This window comes from Cantharellus anzutake (assembly GCF_015039405.1).
Source record: "Cantharellus anzutake strain C23 chromosome Unknown EI90scaffold_16, whole genome shotgun sequence".
Taxonomy (NCBI): domain Eukaryota; kingdom Fungi; phylum Basidiomycota; class Agaricomycetes; order Cantharellales; family Hydnaceae; genus Cantharellus; species Cantharellus anzutake.
Window position 1 is genome coordinate 505086 of NW_024066966.1, and position 17292 is coordinate 522377.

General features: G+C 49.1%; 6 protein-coding genes across 6 annotated transcripts; 1 reads left to right on the top strand and 5 right to left on the bottom strand.

The window, feature by feature from the left end:
* Window positions 1-1039: 1039 nt before the first annotated feature.
* On the bottom strand, window positions 1040-4665 carry EI90DRAFT_3121408 (uncharacterized protein; the record flags this gene model as incomplete). The annotated part of the gene is made up of 13 exons (XM_039063392.1): window positions 1040-1371; window positions 1442-1601; window positions 1657-1738; window positions 1796-1835; window positions 1893-1969; window positions 2025-2107; window positions 2161-2271; window positions 2324-2493; window positions 2556-3472; window positions 3535-3754; window positions 3812-3919; window positions 3980-4561; window positions 4650-4665. 13 exons carry the CDS (start codon window positions 4663-4665, stop codon window positions 1040-1042), a joined length of 2898 nt encoding a protein of 965 aa, XP_038917786.1.
* Window positions 4666-6297: 1632 nt separating this feature from the next.
* On the bottom strand, window positions 6298-7742 carry EI90DRAFT_501688 (FAR-17a/AIG1-like protein). The gene is made up of 5 exons (XM_039067705.1): window positions 7534-7742; window positions 7428-7476; window positions 7302-7367; window positions 6909-7244; window positions 6298-6857 (listed from the first exon to the last, which is right to left on the bottom strand). Exons 1-5 carry the CDS (start codon window positions 7666-7668, stop codon window positions 6727-6729), a joined length of 717 nt encoding a protein of 238 aa, XP_038917787.1. The 5' UTR covers window positions 7669-7742; the 3' UTR covers window positions 6298-6726.
* A 2423-nt stretch (window positions 7743-10165) lies between these two features.
* EI90DRAFT_3145042 (uncharacterized protein) lies at window positions 10166-11862 on the bottom strand (the record flags this gene model as incomplete). Its single annotated transcript, XM_039065227.1, has 6 exons — window positions 10166-10242; window positions 10294-10750; window positions 10804-11174; window positions 11230-11407; window positions 11461-11566; window positions 11621-11862. 6 exons carry the CDS (start codon window positions 11860-11862, stop codon window positions 10166-10168), a joined length of 1431 nt encoding a protein of 476 aa, XP_038917788.1.
* Window positions 11863-12376: 514 nt separating this feature from the next.
* On the top strand, window positions 12377-13605 carry EI90DRAFT_3050808 (FUN14 family-domain-containing protein). Its single transcript, XM_039059787.1, has 4 exons — window positions 12377-12929; window positions 13002-13056; window positions 13114-13234; window positions 13285-13605. The coding sequence occupies exons 1-4, from the start codon at window positions 12689-12691 to the stop codon at window positions 13498-13500; spliced, it is 633 nt and encodes a 210-aa protein (XP_038917789.1). The 5' UTR covers window positions 12377-12688; the 3' UTR covers window positions 13501-13605.
* Window positions 13606-13611: 6 nt separating this feature from the next.
* EI90DRAFT_3050810 (uncharacterized protein) lies at window positions 13612-15327 on the bottom strand. The gene is made up of 5 exons (XM_039059788.1): window positions 15198-15327; window positions 14833-15068; window positions 14476-14783; window positions 14039-14414; window positions 13612-14006 (listed from the first exon to the last, which is right to left on the bottom strand). Exons 2-5 carry the CDS (start codon window positions 15024-15026, stop codon window positions 13697-13699), a joined length of 1188 nt encoding a protein of 395 aa, XP_038917790.1. The 5' UTR covers window positions 15027-15068; window positions 15198-15327; the 3' UTR covers window positions 13612-13696.
* A 199-nt stretch (window positions 15328-15526) lies between these two features.
* On the bottom strand, window positions 15527-16384 carry EI90DRAFT_3015116 (uncharacterized protein; the record flags this gene model as incomplete). Its single annotated transcript, XM_039056868.1, has 4 exons — window positions 15527-15601; window positions 15659-15783; window positions 15978-16050; window positions 16241-16384. 4 exons carry the CDS (start codon window positions 16382-16384, stop codon window positions 15527-15529), a joined length of 417 nt encoding a protein of 138 aa, XP_038917791.1.
* Between the last annotated feature and the right edge of the window lie 908 nt (window positions 16385-17292).

A 17292-nucleotide genomic window follows, 5' to 3' on the forward strand; every position in this document is an offset into this window, starting at 1 on the left:
GCCAAGCCTTTCAACGGGGTGCCACCAGGGAGGCTCTAACTTGAGCTGAATGCCAAAGTGGACTCTGGCATGCATGACCGGCGAGGATTTCGCGATGTTCATTTATACTCTGAACTGCTATTCGGTCAAGATAAGAAGTTGAGACCGGCAAGTTGATGCGCGTGTATCGTGCTCCTGTTGAACCACCCGACATACTGGAATACGACACAGAAAGCGATGTGTCCAAAATGGGAGCGTGTATCCTAACCTACGTTGTAATAACTCTCCAGAAACAGAGAGCCATAATGAACCATCGAGAGCGATGAGGCACTATGTTCGGTCTCTGACTGAGTTCGTGAGGCCTCTTGTGCTGTTTGGTGGTATGGGAGGGTGGAAAGCTACAGAGTAACTTGTCCGGGATTCAGGATGACAGGGGGCCTCTTCATTGCACTGCATACCTATTACTCATCACAGAATCAATTATCGTATTGCGCTTAGAAGTCCAGTTAATTTCCGGGGCAGAAATAACAGAAAAACCCGGTGTTTCCTTGTGATTTCCCATGCTTTGAGTGGCTTTCTTGCATGAAAGTAACAAAGATTCTTCACTAGAAAGGTTGCTTCACAACCATGACCTTGCTTCACATGGGGATTTTCTGACACCTTATGTATACCTGGTTAATATTCATTATACGATCTAGTCCCCTTTGCGCTGTTCACTTAATTGAGACTGAGTGCCATTCACCCTTCGCCGCACTGTCAGCCTACTTTAAGTAAAGGAGATGAATGCGGCAATGCAGGCCAAGGACAAGGAACATGGTCATGAAACCAAGGTGCATCCGTGGTTTTTGTTGATCAACCAAAGAATCCACTGCCCTTGCTTGTGGGATGATCGATCATCTACGTCAACAATACTGCCGTCGATAAAGAGATACATTTTAAAAATCATTTGTTTAACAATACAATGCTGCGTGCGCGCTCAGGCCCGGGACGTGCAGACATAAATCGTGAGTTATGCATACGAGGACGTAACGAAATGAAAGAGAGAGCGAAAAAAAAATATTTATACTATATCCTCTGGGAATCGTACAGGTACGACCACCTCTTGAATATCTCCACTAGTTCCTTCAACAATAGCTGTGGGTGAAGGGTCGCCTTCACCTTGAGGAGGCTTCTCGATTTCTGGGACCTCCACGAGCGGGTTCTGTTGGGGTGGCAGCGGCAACGACGCTGTCCAGATACGGACTGTTCCATCACGAGCCCCAGCAGCTAACATGAGTTGGTTCTCGCCAGCCTGATTCCACGCCATGCAATTCAGCTGGAGCCCATCCTCTGAAGTATGTAAGGTGTGCAACAATTGACCCGTTTGGCGATCCCAAATGTATATCTCACCGTCTAAATCGGTTAGGTGGTCAACTAAATCTCAACACAGACAAGAAAGAAGTTGACTTGCCCTTCCCAGCACGTAAAACGAAAAGATCTCGTGCTGTTTCGACCGCCGCAGAAACATCACCAAACTGAGCAGGTCCAATGAAGTCAATCCTTTTGGGAGTGACATATGTGCATCGGCGGACAAGGCGCGGTTGGCTAGTATCAGTCTTGATTTGGAGGAGGCGGTGTGGAGACTTGTTCGGAGTCTGTTCAGTAGTCATCGCTTTCCAGTGGTAAACCGAGACCCACCCTGTCATCGTAACTGATCAGTACGAGATCACCAGATATTGACAAAGTCACATCAGAAATTGAATCGAGGAAGGGTGCCTGACTAGATTGCGTTGCAGTGAGTCGGGGTGTCTAATTACCAAAGATTATGGAAGCTAACTGATAAAGAGATACTCTTTTCAGATCGCCTAGGTTATAGACTGAAGATATCATTAAAACTGGATTCTGGATTTTGCACACAACAAATCAGAACGAACCAATGATTTGCTTTTCGGGGCGGGACTTCAAGGGTTCCCATCCATTTGCGGACTGCAACGTACCAACAACGACAAGCCTATATTCAAGTTGTCGCTCATTAGAAGTGTTTCCCCTAAGGCCGAGATGCTCACTTAGTCGAGTCTGGGGCAACAGCAAGACGCATGTGCTCCAAGCGGGGATTAGACAAAACCCGATCATTGTCTTTTCCCACGTCCTAGAAGAAAATTCATCAAAAAGCACGCAATCCAAGAAAACGATTCGTCGCACTGAGATGTAAATAAATGTCTCGTCCACATAAAGGAAGGAGCGGCTATTTGGCATCCAGCAGACAGATTGAAGGTCCTGACGCCGGTCAATCGTCTTTTGACAAGTACCATCCTACTCGCCGCAGTGGCGTCAGCGGTCCTGATATCCGAGCTAGGATACGCACCTCCGCCTTCCAAATTTTGATATTGCGGGCGGTCCGTGTCAGAAGATACTTGCTATTCGGCGACCACACGACTTGATTGTAGGTATCTTTGCCTTCCAACATTCTTGCAGGAATCATGATCGATTCATCGACCGAGCGGATGACCGTTCTTCGCTCCCATGAACACAGTACTGCCATGAACGTGAAATATAAATGGAATCCTGCTTTCAAATACTCAAGGCCTAGGACTTACGATACCTTCCGTTCGGACTAAACTGCAAATGTTGAACCGCACCGTCATTTTGCTTCCAAGATTGTATAGTAATCCAGGTCTTGAGAGACTCCGTGATAACCCCCGGCGGGTGGAAATTTTTTTGTCTCATCTCAGAAATGCTCTGGGCTACCCCCTCGTGGGGGGACTTAGAAGGAGCTACCACTGGACTCCGTGAAGCGCCGCTAGATGTCTGGTTCTGTTGAACAATCCTGTTCACCAAATTCTTGAATGTTCGGATTCGCCGAGGTGTGGGTGCAACGCTCTGACTCGGAAGGTGAGGCAGAGCGCCTTCAGGAGGCAATTCCGCCCTCGATGTGCCTTGCTCCGCACCGCCGAGGTCACCAGACTCCCTGGGAGCAACATGCGAGGCAGAATCGTTCACATCACGCCGCGTATCACCAGCGGGTGATGGTTGACGTGATAGCACTGGCTGGCTACCCGGAGCGGCACTGACATTCGGGACGGAGGGGTCATCGATATTAAACACACCTGCCCCTGGATGCTGAGACTTCCACTGATTGGCCGCTCGGATCAAGTTACCCGCTCCGGAAGGCACAAGCATGGCCGCATCTGTTAGCCAATCGAGTGGGGCGAACCTCGAGGGGAAAGTAGCCTCGATACGTGCCTCTAATGCGCTTTTCCTCCGTGCCCTCCCCTTATCCCCTTCACGCATCAGCCAGACCATAACCATGAGGAAAGCCGCAGACAAAAGGGACGTGCACACAGTCACGAAGATCGCTATAAATCGAGCCTGGCTGAAGTAGGAGAATGTAAAACAAATCAAGCCAATCATAAAGGCAAGGCCGGATAGCACAAGGAGCAAGAGCGGTGTAAGGTTTATCCAGACGCTGATGTAGAAAGGCATGTAAGATCGTGATGTTTGGTAAATCGCCGTACTAAATAAACCCTTGCATCAATATCTCGCGTGTAGTGACTCGGAAGAAAGGGGAACGCGTACCGCCAATAGTATGCGAGTTGGCTGTTAATTGCACTTGCTAGCGAGAAGAGGAGTGCTGTAACCCAGCAAAAATTCACCGCCTTGTTCGTCCTTGTTGGGGGTGCCGTGTAGCTGAACTGTATTGCAGTGGCGGCGACCCCAGCCACAAGTGCTGCTACAGTTGAACGATTCGAGATGCCTTCAGCACCGCGACGCTGGGCTTCGCGGACCCTTGATATCCCTAGTTGGAAAGGTCAGCTAGAACACTCATCTGATGCTGTACGGATGAACCACTAACCATACTTCTTGAAATCAACAAGCGCCTCCGTGAGACCATCAAAATGTTGGCACATCTCACCCGTCAAATCGTTCAGATACCGTTGCACGGACGGTGATCGGAACTGCCCTACAAGGGGTTAGCCTTTCCTGCACCTCAGTGCTGACTCGAGGAACGCGTGGACCTCACCTGTATATTGTTCCAGTGTCGTTGACCAATATCTTAGGTCAGCGTAAAAGCTAACGATTGAAGGATTTATAGCCTCGTCCGGAATGTCGGGGATCTGGTTCAAGCACACACGAAAGGCCTGGAATGCATATGCAAGTGATCGCAGCAACTCAGGGATCCTACCCCCATCATCTCTTTCGTCGTGAAGCAGGTTCTTTTTGCGTAGCTTTCGTGCTGGCCCCGCTTTGGAGCGTGGCGGACGTAACGGTATGTGATCCGCAGGAACAATCTCTCCGGGCTCCTCGAGACGCGCATTGGGAAAAAGATCGGCTGCATTCTCGCGGAAGACGCGTAGAACCCGTGCAAGGTACTTTCGCACCTCATAGGCGTACTCAACGAGCAGAGAAAATGACCCGAGTTCACGAATCGCAGTCGTAAATTCTCGGAGTGCATGATTGAGGGACAAAAGCTTTCTGCCACGAGCCTTTCTAGTGAGTATAATTATCGAATCCATTGGAACTTCCACTGACCCGCAGAATGTATTGAATTTCTCAACATCGAATGGAAGTTCTTCCTCCTCGTCTTCAAATTTGACAGGAGCAACTGTATTACCAGTGTTTGGTTAAGGCGATGCGCCCTTTGGTATCTGAACCCAGGGTCTCCAGGCTAGAAGATGGGTGCTTCAACTCACCTTTCTCCTCGTCCATATTCGATAATCACCCCCTCTCTAGAATTGTTGGTGGACGTAGAATGACTAAGCCTTACAATAGGAAGAGAGTACCAGGGAGGTCCAACTGTTAAAGTGAACTCTGGCAAGACTGGCGAGGACCCCACGAGCGCCCATTTATGCTCTGAACTGCTATTCATTCAGGATAAGTCAATGAATGTGGGGGAAATCGGCAAGTCGATGCGCGCGCATCAGCGTTCCTGTCGAACTATCATACTCGGATAGGACACAGAAAGCGATGTGTCCAAAATGGGAGCGAATGTATCGTGACCCGGTACGTTGGAATAACTCTTCAGAAACATAGGGCCATAATGAATCACCAAGGGAGATGAGACAATGTGTTCGATCTTCGGTTGAGCTTTTGACTCGACTGTTCATTACGGCCCCAGGTATCTTCAACATGCGCTGCTTGGTGGTGGGGATTGAAGCATGGGAAAGCTACGGAGTAACCTGTCCGGAATCTAGGCTGACAAGGGGGCTTTTTTTAAAATTGCGCTGGTGTTCTTCGGGCTTCTTGGCTGATCTGTACCGAAGCAGCATTACAGCTTCTTCTGCCCTCTTCTCTTCGGTTCAAGCATGATACCCTTTCGTCCTTGTGCCTTATCGTGCTACTCATTGATACGGCATTGCGATGACACCAGTAACTTGCCTCAGTTAAGATACGCGAATGAACTAAGAAAAGGCCATTGACTTCCAGCGTGTGATGTCACAGGAGGGTGATAAATATTACGTAAACTTCTTACACATATCCTTTCTCTTTCGTTTCGTCCCTTTCGTATTTATCCTGTCGTTACTCCCCGTGGCTGGTCACATTCGGTGTTCACTCAATGCTAATGCATTTAGGACGGTCATCAGCAGCCTGTGCGTACCAGGGGTGCATGCGAAATTCAACGTTCCAACAGGTGGAAGCCAGCGTTGGATGCATTCCATTTATTCAGTGCGCAGGTGAATTTCGCGGACATGACACGCTATGCCCTCAGCTGTTCAGTATGAGGCCCAACTGCTCTGTCTAGACCTCATCGCCTTATCTCCTGGTTTTAATATCGCGTCCACCGGATGCCGATAGTCTGCCTATATCAGTCACGTTGTCTAGGGTTTCGCCTAGTCCCAGACTTTCTGGGTCTTGCAATGGCGAAGGCACCCTTGTTCCTCGGATTGCTTCTGCATGTAGGATTCCGTTCATTTGCAGTATGGTGTCGTGTCTTCTCGTTCAGCTCACGTTAGGTTGTCTTACACAATTACGGTCTCCTGCTCATATGTCTATCTGTTAAGTGCGATACCCCAATCTGCCTCCTTTGATATATGTTTCCCTCTTTCACCCCCATCCAGCCTGGTTGTTGGCCGAGCTTGCGAGGCGTTTGTACCCTATGTCTGTACCGCAATCCGGTTCAGGTCATGCTACCAATTCAGGAGTCCCAGTAGGCTGTCTCCACGCTATATTACTGCTGGGTCACTCAACGTTAGACAACTATCAATACTATTTCAGTTCACGCAATCCTGACTACAATGCCAACTGTACGAGAAAGTGCAGCGTGTGTCGTGTGAAGTAACGCGAGCGTGCCAGTTTGTGTCCAAATTCCCCTCCTCCAATGCAACAACGGTGCGGCCCTCCTGCCTTCAGCAGCTTGACAATGGCCTGCCGGAAGTCTCGGCCAAGCATATTGGATATTCCAGATATGATAATATACTTCTCTTCATTGGTCACCTGAACGCACCTCGCCGTAAGAATCTTTCGGGAAGTTGGAGCTCCTCTCGACAACTAGGCACATAAGTCTTCGCTATGCGCCACCAATAATCACATGCACTCAAATGTCATGAGGTTCCAATGTGGAAAGGCAACTCGGGACTGTGGCATCGAATAGGAGTCTAAGTTGACATGTAATTACGGCAAAGTTTGCGCTTCACAATGGAGTGCAAAATAAGGCAACAAAGCGAAAAGTCACTTTCGTCACCGCACGTCCATGCATTCGACTGAAACAACTTGGACGCAAGCGACAGCGGAGGAATGCACTTTGGCAAGCACTTGGATGAGCGTCGATGGTCAGCCCTTGAGCAGGGGCTTTCCGCGATGCAAACTATTTAGCACACGGAATGAGAAATATCCGAATGTTGCAGCACCAATGTAAATCCCAATGCGAACGGTAACTGGAGCTTCCAGAAAGGGATACGGGTCTGCAGGCAGATGCCATCAGTTTTTGGCTGTAACAAAGAGAGAGGCCTCACATCTCTTGTTGATAGATGCAAGATACTCTACCCATCCGCTGTACCATGTTGTGAATGACACCGCCATGACCCATGCATTCTTCTTTATCTCATATTTCGTGTATGCCTCTTCTCTGAAGAAGAATTCAAACACCATTGCTAGGGAAGGGATGGCATGGAGTGCCAAGTCAACGGGTAAAGGTGCCCTTATGAGTGAAGGAGTGGCAGAGGCAGAAGGACTTTCTGAAGGGAGCAGGAGATGGGGTGCGCTAGCATTAAGCGTCCAAAAGACTGACGCAACAACGGTAGCAACCGGGAGGGAAATCATGAGAAGCTTCCGCTTGACCGTTCTAATGACTGAGTCGCGTCAACAACGATAACCCCATCTGGAATTCAGGGTTGAAGATAACTTACGGGATACACTGTGAAAGAGGTCCGATATGAGAGCGAGGAAGATGGTGACCCATGCAAGGACAAGACCTAAAATGTATACATCGTTCAGGTCGAGCGCAGTACAGTGCTTGAGTGTGCATTCATCACCCTGGATAGTCAAAAACTGAAAGTATCCCCCACGTTGACCTCCAATAGCCTACAGGGGACACGGTGTTAGTTTTCCATCAACACCAGGAGTAGAGAGAATACCCACTTTGGCGTTAGGAAGATCGCTGAGGCGGTCATACCCCCACTTCATTATGTAGAGGGCAGCAAGCCGGAGCAGCGCGGTGGATACCGCAAGTGCCATAGTGTTCTGGGAGCAAGGAACCGAATTCGCGGTAGACATTGGGGAAGCCTTTTGGTTGATCCGAACAGGGCGCGATCCATTCTGCAAGCGGCAGTTCCCGACGCGATGAGGGAAAGTCGGTAACCATATGAAATTGTTGAGTTCTCCTTTGGGCAATGGGCAAGTCCCGGAAGCCCCATAAGGCTTCGCACTTGACTCATCAGCACTGTCTATTGCGGGAGCCCAGCGGTCACCAGCAGCTCGCGCGATCGTATCTCATTGGGCTCTGCCCTTCTGTCGCCACCCAGCCCGCTGATCTTTCAAAAGCACCCCAGACTTCACTGGCTGTGCACAAACTATGTATGCTGATTCTCTGATCGTGCGCCTCCGCACACTGCAGGATTATTCGGAGGGGTGGCACAACCGCGCTTCGCGGTCCCGAAGGCGAAGTTTTGGCTGGTACGCGATCATGCAGCGGGTGAACTTTCTTTGAATGCGGCTATTGCCCCTGTAGATGAGCCGGATAGCTTACGTGATTTAGGGTTGCTGTTTCTGTCCTTCTATTCGGAGCATGGGCATTCTCCAGCCTGGCTCTTCAAGTCAGACGCCAGCTCGGCCTTCAGGCTCCTTCCCTGTCATCCAAGGTGGCAGGCATGATTGATGGGCAGTTTCACGTCGACCGTTGTTGTGTTTTCGGTCATCGAGCTTCGGGAGCGATCTGGTGTACTGATTCTCTGGACTGGCATCGTCGAAAAGGGGTTACCGGAGCTTCTGCATCACGTATATAACAAATCTTCTTCCGGTCCTGATAAAGAACTGAGGTTTTACGCGTCGTACAACACATCGTATCCGCAGAAACAAGTGAAACTATTAGGAAAATGCGCCCGAATGTTGGGGCGGGTTCTAGGTCGGGGAACTCAAACGTACGAATAGCCGTTGTTCAATCACCTTACTCACGAGCTCGTCTCGTCCCATTATCAGGGTCGTGCGATCCTAACCAGCCCGTTGCCTCTGATGCCGATGCGCTCGGAGCTCTTTGGCCTTCATCTTCCATTTGTCCTCCAAAGAGTAAGGTTTAGCGTCAATCGACAATCCATGATCTCGCATCTTTAATGTAATGTTCATCCTCAGGATCAAAGGCAAGTCCATCCCGTGCTCAACTCCAATATCCGTTGCGTCATCGTCCTTTCCAGGTATTTTCTGCATCACTTGGGTCCCTTGTTATTTTACATTTGGCAACAAAGACCCCATCCATATTGTGCATGAAACCGGCGCGTACGGCGCACACTATCGCTGAATTATCTTGGTTCACTCCGTCAATAGCACGTACTTTGCGTTTCGAATTGTGGCAGTGGGAGGAAATCTTGGGGGGTACCGCTTCATTATGAAGGGTGGGAGAACATGCGTCAGGAACCCGCCTGGTTCACACCGGATCCCTACTGATAATACCAATTACCTTGGAGAATTCATAAGTGAAATTCTGCTCTCAAATGTCCAAGACCCAGGAAAAGACTTCCATTCGGACTGAACTGCAAATGCTGAACCGGTCCTTCATCTTGCGTCCAAGACTGTATAGTAATCACGGTCTGAGAGCCGATACCGCAGACGTCACAGACGTCATAGTTCTTGTTTTAAGGGCTGAGGAACGCGGTCAGGAGTCTCGTTCATTGATAAGGTCTTCTGGTTGTGAATCCATAATAATATTGTCCTAGCCGGTTGAGCCGCAAGCGGCAGTCTGTGGTCATTTGGCCAATGTGACACAATGTTCGCGGTGGTGTTTGCTAGACGTATCAGAGCCGAGAAAGCTGCGCGGTAGTGATGTCGTTGCGCTCTTTTTGGAACCGTCGCGCTTCATGGGCAGACCCTGGTGCCAAACGCCCATAGCTGACATATGTTTGTCTATCGCGGCTTGGGGGAGTTGTGTCGTGCACTCTAGCCGTTATGATATTTTTACTGCCGCACCTCCCGGAATTTGTTGGTTCTGGAACTTCACACGCCGAGCATACATCATAGTCACTTTGAACTAAACCCTACCCGCTGTACATCCACTCGACAATCCGCGGGCCCATGTAATTCGCTCTCTAACCAAAAATTGGTTGTGAGGGATGAGGGAAGTGCCCTTGCCAGCTTCGGAGCAAAGAATGGCGGTCACACAGAAGTACACCGCCTGGAAAATGCATCCTAGCTACACTCTCACATCACCCATGTTGAGATCGTAAGCATTGCGGCAAGCCTGCAAAACCATGTCTCCAGACTTCAGTGGTTGTTGCGCGAACTAATCATGCAGATCCTCTCGATCGTGCACCTCCAGGACAGCGGAGGACTCACGGGACACGCCCAGTTGTTCAGGCGGGTCGGGAGACTTAAACGCGCGATCATCCATAGTTCTAGAATGAAGGGGATGTTCAATCATCTTGCACATGAGCGCGCCCTACGCCACCGCCAAGATCCTTCGGTGCCCGCCACTCACTAGACGAAGTCGTATTGATTATTAAGGAGTACAGATTGATAGATATGCAGGTGAACTAAAAGGTAACTGTCGACACGGCGCTGGAGATCAGCTCACTGCCTGTGATGTGAATGTCTTCGGAGGCACTCGGAGTCCTTTGGCTCTTATCCTCTTCCGTTTGCCCTCTGAAGAGCAAGGGTTAGCGTCGAAAAAATTGACAATTTATGACCTCGTACCTTCTATGTAAGGTTTATCCTCCTCGGGGTCAAAAGCAACATCATCCTGCGCAGTTGCATCATCCCCAGCTACGGCGTCCATCACTTCATCCTCCTCTTCGGATACGTTCGGCATTGATTTAGCTTTCTTCGTCACTTTAAACTTGGCCACAAAGAATCCATCCATATTGTGAACGTGAGGATAAAACCGACGCGTATGCCCCATGCTGTTGCCGAAGATCTTGCCCATATATGATGTAAAACCTGGTTTACCGAACTCCAAACCAGTCTCCACAAGTGCAGCATTCGGACGCTTGCGAAGGGCATAGTCGACGACAGCCTCATTTTCGTCCACAGTGACAGAGCATGTCGAATAGACGACAAAGCCACCCATCTTGGAGCTAGGATTGACACTGTCGATAGCACACAGAAGAAGCTGCTTTTGAAGTTGTGGAAGTAAGAGAAAATCTTGCGCGGACTGAAAGATATCGGTTTAGTATGAAAGAACAGATGCGAGCATTAGAAACTCACCTTGTTTCGCTTCACACTGGAATCCTTGCTGATGACGCCTGTCCCGCTGCAAGGTGCATCTAGGAGCACCCGATCGAATCCACCAATTACCTTAGGAAATTCGCGGCCGTCATATGAGCAAACGATTACATTTTTGCACCCCATTCGGTGGATATTGGCAGTTAAACCCTTCGTCCGGTCCTTATTCGAATCGTTGGCGAAGACGACACCAGTATTCTGAAGGAGTGCGGAGATATAGGTAGTCTTCCCTCCAGGGGCGGAAGCCATGTCAAGGATTCGCTCATGAGGCTCAGGAGCAAGAGCAATTACAGGTAGAAAAGATGAGGCCGCCTGTAGCATGTAATGACCAGCAAGATATTCCGGAGTTGCGCCTAAGTCAAAAAACTCAGCGCACATGCAAAAAAGAGGGACAACTATGTAGCGCACCAATAGGAACAGAGCTTTCGAAAACTTGTAATCCGACTTTGGTCCATTTACCGATAGGTTCGAGATTGACGCCACGGTTGATGAGTGCTTGCGCCAAGTCTCTCCGTCGCGTTCGAAGGGTATTTGTACGGATCGTGACCGGTCTCTGCACTTCGTTGGCTTCGAAAAATTCGACTGCCTGAGGACGAAGAACGTTGTGTTAAAGGCCATATCATGTTACAAGACACACACCTCGGCTACCGGGAAAAGATTAAAGAGCTTCTCTGCCAAGAACTCATTATACCCATAATACTGAACGATGTCCGCTATGATCTGTTCAATATACTCTGATCGTGATCTAGGCAATGCCACATGATAAGACTTTCTACAATCAGTTGGCCAGATCACTCACCTCGTCTTATCCCGCAATTCCTTGAAGTTCGTCAGGACTCGAACACAATCCTGTATTCGATGGTGCACTTCGTGAGGCTCAATTCCACCCTTCTTTTGTTCTACCTCCCGTTCCTGAGCGGTTGGCAGGTCGAAAGCCGCAAGGTCATCATCTTCGTCATCCTCGACTCCTTGGTTGATGCCAAGATCCAATTCGGCATCCCGCCGGGCCTGTTGATCAAGCCTCCGAGAGCGCGCCTCCATATTGGTCGCCGTGACGCGCCCACCATCATCCCCCAAGTCATCTGAGTCCCCGTCCGAGTTAACACCACCAAAATCGTCTTCGGATTGCCCTTCTTCCGAGTCTGACCCAAAGTCCAATTCTCGGACCTCCCCCTTCTATTGATGTTACTGAGTTGATGCGCCCCTTCCGTGAACACAAGATCCTCACCAACATATCATCTCTAAGATCAGAGCATTAATAATAAGGGGGCTGAGATGGGGAACATGGACTCTTACATTATGCTCTCATCCCCTTTCTCACCCTCCCCTGAGTCCTCCCCTACAGCCTCGTTCTCATCCTCCTCTCCGCTATTACTATGGTCATCGTTTCCGTCCGAAGCTTCTGCAGCACTTGGCTCTCCATCATCCGCATCAAACAAAAACCTGATAGCAAGACTATAAGCATAATACAAAGATCTGAGGCTTGTGGCTCTCACTTTCGGTGCGCCTCTAAATTCTCATCATTTGCGACGTTGAACTTTGCGACGCCCCCTTCTTCAGAACCATCCGAACCATCTCCACTCTTTTTCGCCTTTTTTCTAGCTCTTCTCGAAAGTTGGGTACCCCCGACCGACTTGTGGTTTCTTGCACCAGAGGATAACTTTGCGTGTTTACGAGGACCACCTGAGCTGGAAAAATCTGCTTTCCGCTTTCCTGAAAATGAGCGAATGTCTGGGTCGAGCCCGAGTGGGTGGGGATCTCCCTGCTTCTCCTTGGCTTTCCGTCCCATTGCGGATGGAGACGTGACTGAATTAAAAAGGCCACCGGAAACAAATCCCAAGGCGCTTATGTTAATTCACACCCCAACATGAGCACGATTACATTGGGGCGGACGATTGTCAGCCTGCGTTTCCGATCGTCCGTGCTCAAGACCCCAGGCATACTCAGGCATACTATTATCCCAAGGACCACAATCAGAACTTATGTTCTCAACTCCCGGTCGGCCTTTCGCAATTCAATTTCGTTTGCTGGTGTCGGTGTGTTTGTTGCAACGACTACCATAGGCGTTGGGGCATTTGGTGCCCTAGGAAAGCCAGTTGAATGTCAGCGTAAGTATAAGCACTATCTATGAGTCCTCTGGGTGGTGATGAATGTATATATACTTATCCCGAACTATAAAGCACCTGCTGTTCAGCTTGTTCAACCTCAAAGGCCACTTCCGCCTCCACCTGCTTCGTAAGTAGCGCCATCGTTCTCGCTTCCTTATACTATATAACGTCTCATTATTGTCAGAGCCGTGGACGTGTACGGATTGACCTTTGGCACCGTGTGCGGAATTTGCGCAGGTGTTTTCATTAAGAAAGGCGCCAAGCTTTTAGCGTTCCTTTTCGGCGGCGTGTTTGTCCTGATTCAGGTATGCTATTTTCCTACTATCTATGGATACTAGTCACCACTGCCCCACAGTACCTCAACTCTCGACGTATCGTACAAGTGGATTGGAAACGGGTTAACTTGCTGTTCGAAAAATCATTCTCCTCCAAATCGATTGAACCAAGTGCCGAGCAAGGCGTTCCAAACATTTCTGGTCTCTGGAACTGGTTGATCAATTTCTTGACGGCCGACTTCCAGCAACGGGCATCCTTCATCGGGGGCTTCACACTTGGTCTTCGAATCGGTTGAAGTCCTTACCAAAATCCTTAAGGAGCATATATTGTGTAGTATAATCCGACACATACATAATCAACTATTGAGCGCGAAGGCGCAAAGGTTGTCTTTGATTCGGCCCGATGGCAGGTTTGGCTGCTGCTAGCTTGTGGGTGGCCAAGGTTGTACATCCACAACAATCGGTCGACAGGTTCATTGGCAGCTATACATATTACAGTTTGGCTTTGCCCTTCTGGAAATCCAACACATCACTTTCTTCCCACAGCGAAAAAGCTTGACCTATTTCCGCAGCAATTTTACCCTCCAATGTCTTCCAATAATACCGTTGCACCCCATCATTTCCTAGCCCGTAAGTCTTCTCAATCTTCACCCACTTTCTGCAATCCTTCATAAGTGCGGCCCAAGCTTCCACCTGCATCTCTAATATTTGCTGTGGGCTGAGCTGCGCTATTCTGACCGCGAGCCACTCGGGCGTGAAAAAGCCCTTCACGTTCGTCTTAGTCTTATCCTCCCAGATATCGCTGATGCAGTAGCTTGGTCCGTTGGATTGGACATCCCCAGCGGAACGAACATGGAAGGGCTGAAGACTTTGTTTACGCGAGAATTGAGTGATGAGTTGCCCAGGACATCCACGTAAACGAGAGGATGTGGTGAGGGTACAGTCATCATAACTTGATCGAGCTCGTCATACGTAAAAACACCATCGTACAGCCCAAGGCTTCTGGTGAATTGAACGTTGGATGGTGATGTCAACCCAATAACATTCACATCTAGACTTCCAGTTGTCTTCTTTCGGCGCTGTATATTGTATGCGACAGTGAAAGAAGTCTTAGAAGACGCTGAGGACACGAGGACGGTGTGCGCTCCAAAGTACTGCTTTGCGTAAAGCCAATCCTCAAACCAGTATGAGGTCCAGAAAAGAGGGCGATCTTGGGCGCAACAATTGAGGACTTCACGCTCAGAACGGTGAATCGACGTGATTGGACTCACACAACATAATTTCAGCTTCTCTGTCCTTTTGATACATGGGATCCGTCTTGCAGATGGTTAACTGTTTGTAAGGCCGGCGGTCCTTCCCAAATTTCCCCAACGATACGTTTACATGATACTTGTTCGTTTGCTCGTCAAGTTGCAGGACGAGGTATTTTGACATGGCGAAATATCCATAGAGACGCTGGCCAACTCGCACAGTGGCATGGCTCGTAGCTACCACTGTTCCAAATCCCCAAACTGGGATAACTCCATGAGATACTTGTGACGTCGAAGCGGTTTCCGGAGCATGGAAGAAGTCGAAATATCTGGCGAAATTCGTGAATAACGAACAATGTGAAGTCTTCCTTGAATAACCTAAAGTGCGGATGCTCCCCAAGTAAACCATATGTGATGTTATTCGCACTAAAACCAAATGTTTCCACGCGGAGTATGATTTCTCCTTTTCGCAGGGCATCTGAGCAGAGCTCAGAATGGACCAAAGTTGGATGGGCAAGTCCTGATTTCCCGCCTCGCGCTACGCATAAGTGAGTGTTTGAAAACCGTACCATTCTGTGACGGATGTATTGATTGAGTGGGAAGATGTTGAGGCACTTATGTTCTCAGTCAGCATCTCTTAAATAAAGAATGAACTCGGAACCAGACATGCAGAAACCCGGTCGGAAGGGGCGCCACTTCAGAAGTCTGCGGCTAGCCTTCTAGGGACGTGGTCTGGCGCTTACAGATATATGTTGGCTGCGCAAGCGCAGAATAAAACTTCGAATTTTATTGACGACACGCTTGGTTGAGCAACCAATGACATCATACACCAAAATTGGACCTGTGAATAGGGCGGACCAACCGCAAGAACACTGGGAACTAGCGTACGCTGTGCACGCAATGCAGGATGGGTTGTGACGACTGGGGAATAATTAGGTGTACCACTCGGCAAAGTCCGAAGGAGGGACCAAACGTTGTTTGAAGCCTCCCAAGCTTCTTTACATAATTGGAACAAGGACATAGTTGCCTGTGCATCTTCCACCTAGGTAGTCGCCCTGGGGTTAGCAATTGCTCAAGCATCATCGAATGTATGGTGCAGCTCAAGGCTGGTATGAATCTCCTCCCCAGATATTGTTGTGCCATCTCCCTGTTAGGCGTGTTTTAGTAAGCAGCAACATAGTTAGTGAGGTCAGAAAAATAGTACATATCCCGGAACAACGGCCAACAACAATGGATGATAAGTGGCAATGTCCCCCGTCTGGTCCGCAGGATGTATTACCCTGAAGGGACTACCACCGAAATGAGAGTTGGGAACTGGAAGGACCGAATCTATACGTGAAGAGTCAACCAAAGTTGGTAGCCTACGAGGATTTGTCCTCGTATTATATTCTGCACTTGACTCCGAACCTCACGGAATTCCAACACGTCGTCTGTCGACGAATACACACTGATCAGCCCCATCTCTACAAAGCGCTACACGTAATCACCCGAAGACACAAAGTGTGAAGGCAAAATGCCTATACCGGCGGTGAGATAATCGATGGCTTCGTTCGTCGGTAATACCAGCAGGTCTAAGACAAAGCTACCAGCGTAGTCCTAGGGCGGTATTTGAAAAAGGCGATAGGTATTGATTATGGCCTTCTGGGCTTACTGTAATACAAATGCTGACCAAAAGAGGGCCATGAACAGAATACTAGGCGGAAATACCCTGTTTATTCCACACCGTCATACACTATAATTTTGGTCAACAGAAATGTCTCCAAATTCTAGGAACGGGTGCATGTACAGCATCCCAGAAGGGCGCTCCGGTGGGAAGCCTGAAAGGGCGGGGGGCAGCTAGCGTCCCCAAAGGCCATCCCAGAAGACCTGGGAGAGCGGGGTCCGAGGAGCTGGCTCCAAGTCCAATGGTAGACTGGCGTAGCGAAGCCATGACATTCTTTCACTCCGCCACTTCAGAGTTGTCAATTTTTGATATTGATCGCTTAATTCTACTATCTTACTTTTCACCGGCAGCTTTCATGGAAGCCCGGGCCCATTTCTTTGCGCGTACCGGAGGTTGGAGGTCTCTCGACTACATAATACTACTATGATTGGACTGATATGATGGCCAGAGTGTGTCCCGCCGTCGCGTCGCCGCTGGCGGCAGCTATCGCACTGGTACCGACCGTAGTTGATGATTAGCTGAATCAAAAACACTTCAAGCAATGTCATCAGGTTGAGCGCCTTCCCCCCACGGACCTGATGCTAGAAGAGCCAGCTGTAAGTGCCAAAATAAAGATACCACAAAAGCATCAGCCCCGATTGTGTCGGCCTCCGGCCCCGAAAGCCAGTGTTGCCCCAGAAATTAGCCTGGAGCATATATATGGCAGCCCAAGGCTAAGTGTCAGCGCTTGACCATCGCTTTGATCGATTCAGGTGAGAGTCGGACACGTGCATGTCGGACATTAATCCTCTCTTGACCAAAAAGGGATTGCATGATCAATATCTGTCTATCGTCCAAACCTGTCAATTTTATTGGAACACCAACTTTGTTTACATCGGGAAGTTGTGTTGCGGTTATTCTGGAGCACTTTGAGGCGTTGGGGGCGTTTTGCCCTTCTTACTTAACTTAAAACTCCCTTTGTACGACGACGTTGCCACTCAGGAATGTCGCGTATATAAGGGAGGAACTTTCTTAGACTTTTCTCCCTCAGATCTCTTATTCGAGTCTGAGGTGATCGAGAACTATTCTATATCTTCTACTTTATAACTCATGTACAACTCTTGTCGCAGTCTTGCGCGACATAGTCCTAATTCTAATAAATTTGTCTCCCCAACATAGATTCGGGGAGCTGCCAC

Bases quoted from the DNA above. Each gene is read 5' to 3' on its own strand.
- EI90DRAFT_501688 (XM_039067705.1), bottom strand. From the start codon at position 7,668: ATGTCTACCGCGAATTCGGTTCCTTGCTCCCAGAACACTATGGCACTT. The intron at 7,477-7,533 runs GTGGGTATTCTC...TGTCCCCTGTAG, and splicing joins GCGATCTTCCTAACGCCAAA to GCTATTGGAGGTCAACGTGG. The intron at 7,368-7,427 runs GTGATGAATGCA...TATACATTTTAG, and splicing joins TCAGTTTTTGACTATCCAGG to GTCTTGTCCTTGCATGGGTC.
- EI90DRAFT_3050808 (XM_039059787.1), top strand. From the start codon at position 12,689: ATGAGCACGATTACATTGGGGCGGACGATTGTCAGCCTGCGTTTCCGA. The intron at 12,930-13,001 runs GTAAGTATAAGC...CGAACTATAAAG, and splicing joins AAAGCCAGTTGAATGTCAGC to CACCTGCTGTTCAGCTTGTT. The intron at 13,235-13,284 runs GTATGCTATTTT...ACTGCCCCACAG, and splicing joins GCGTGTTTGTCCTGATTCAG to TACCTCAACTCTCGACGTAT.
- EI90DRAFT_3050810 (XM_039059788.1), bottom strand. From the start codon at position 15,026: ATGGTACGGTTTTCAAACACTCACTTATGCGTAGCGCGAGGCGGGAAA. The intron at 14,784-14,832 runs GTTATTCAAGGA...GAATTTCGCCAG, and splicing joins GGGGAGCATCCGCACTTTAG to ATATTTCGACTTCTTCCATG. The intron at 14,415-14,475 runs GTGAGTCCAATC...GTTGCGCCCAAG, and splicing joins AGAAGCTGAAATTATGTTGT to ATCGCCCTCTTTTCTGGACC.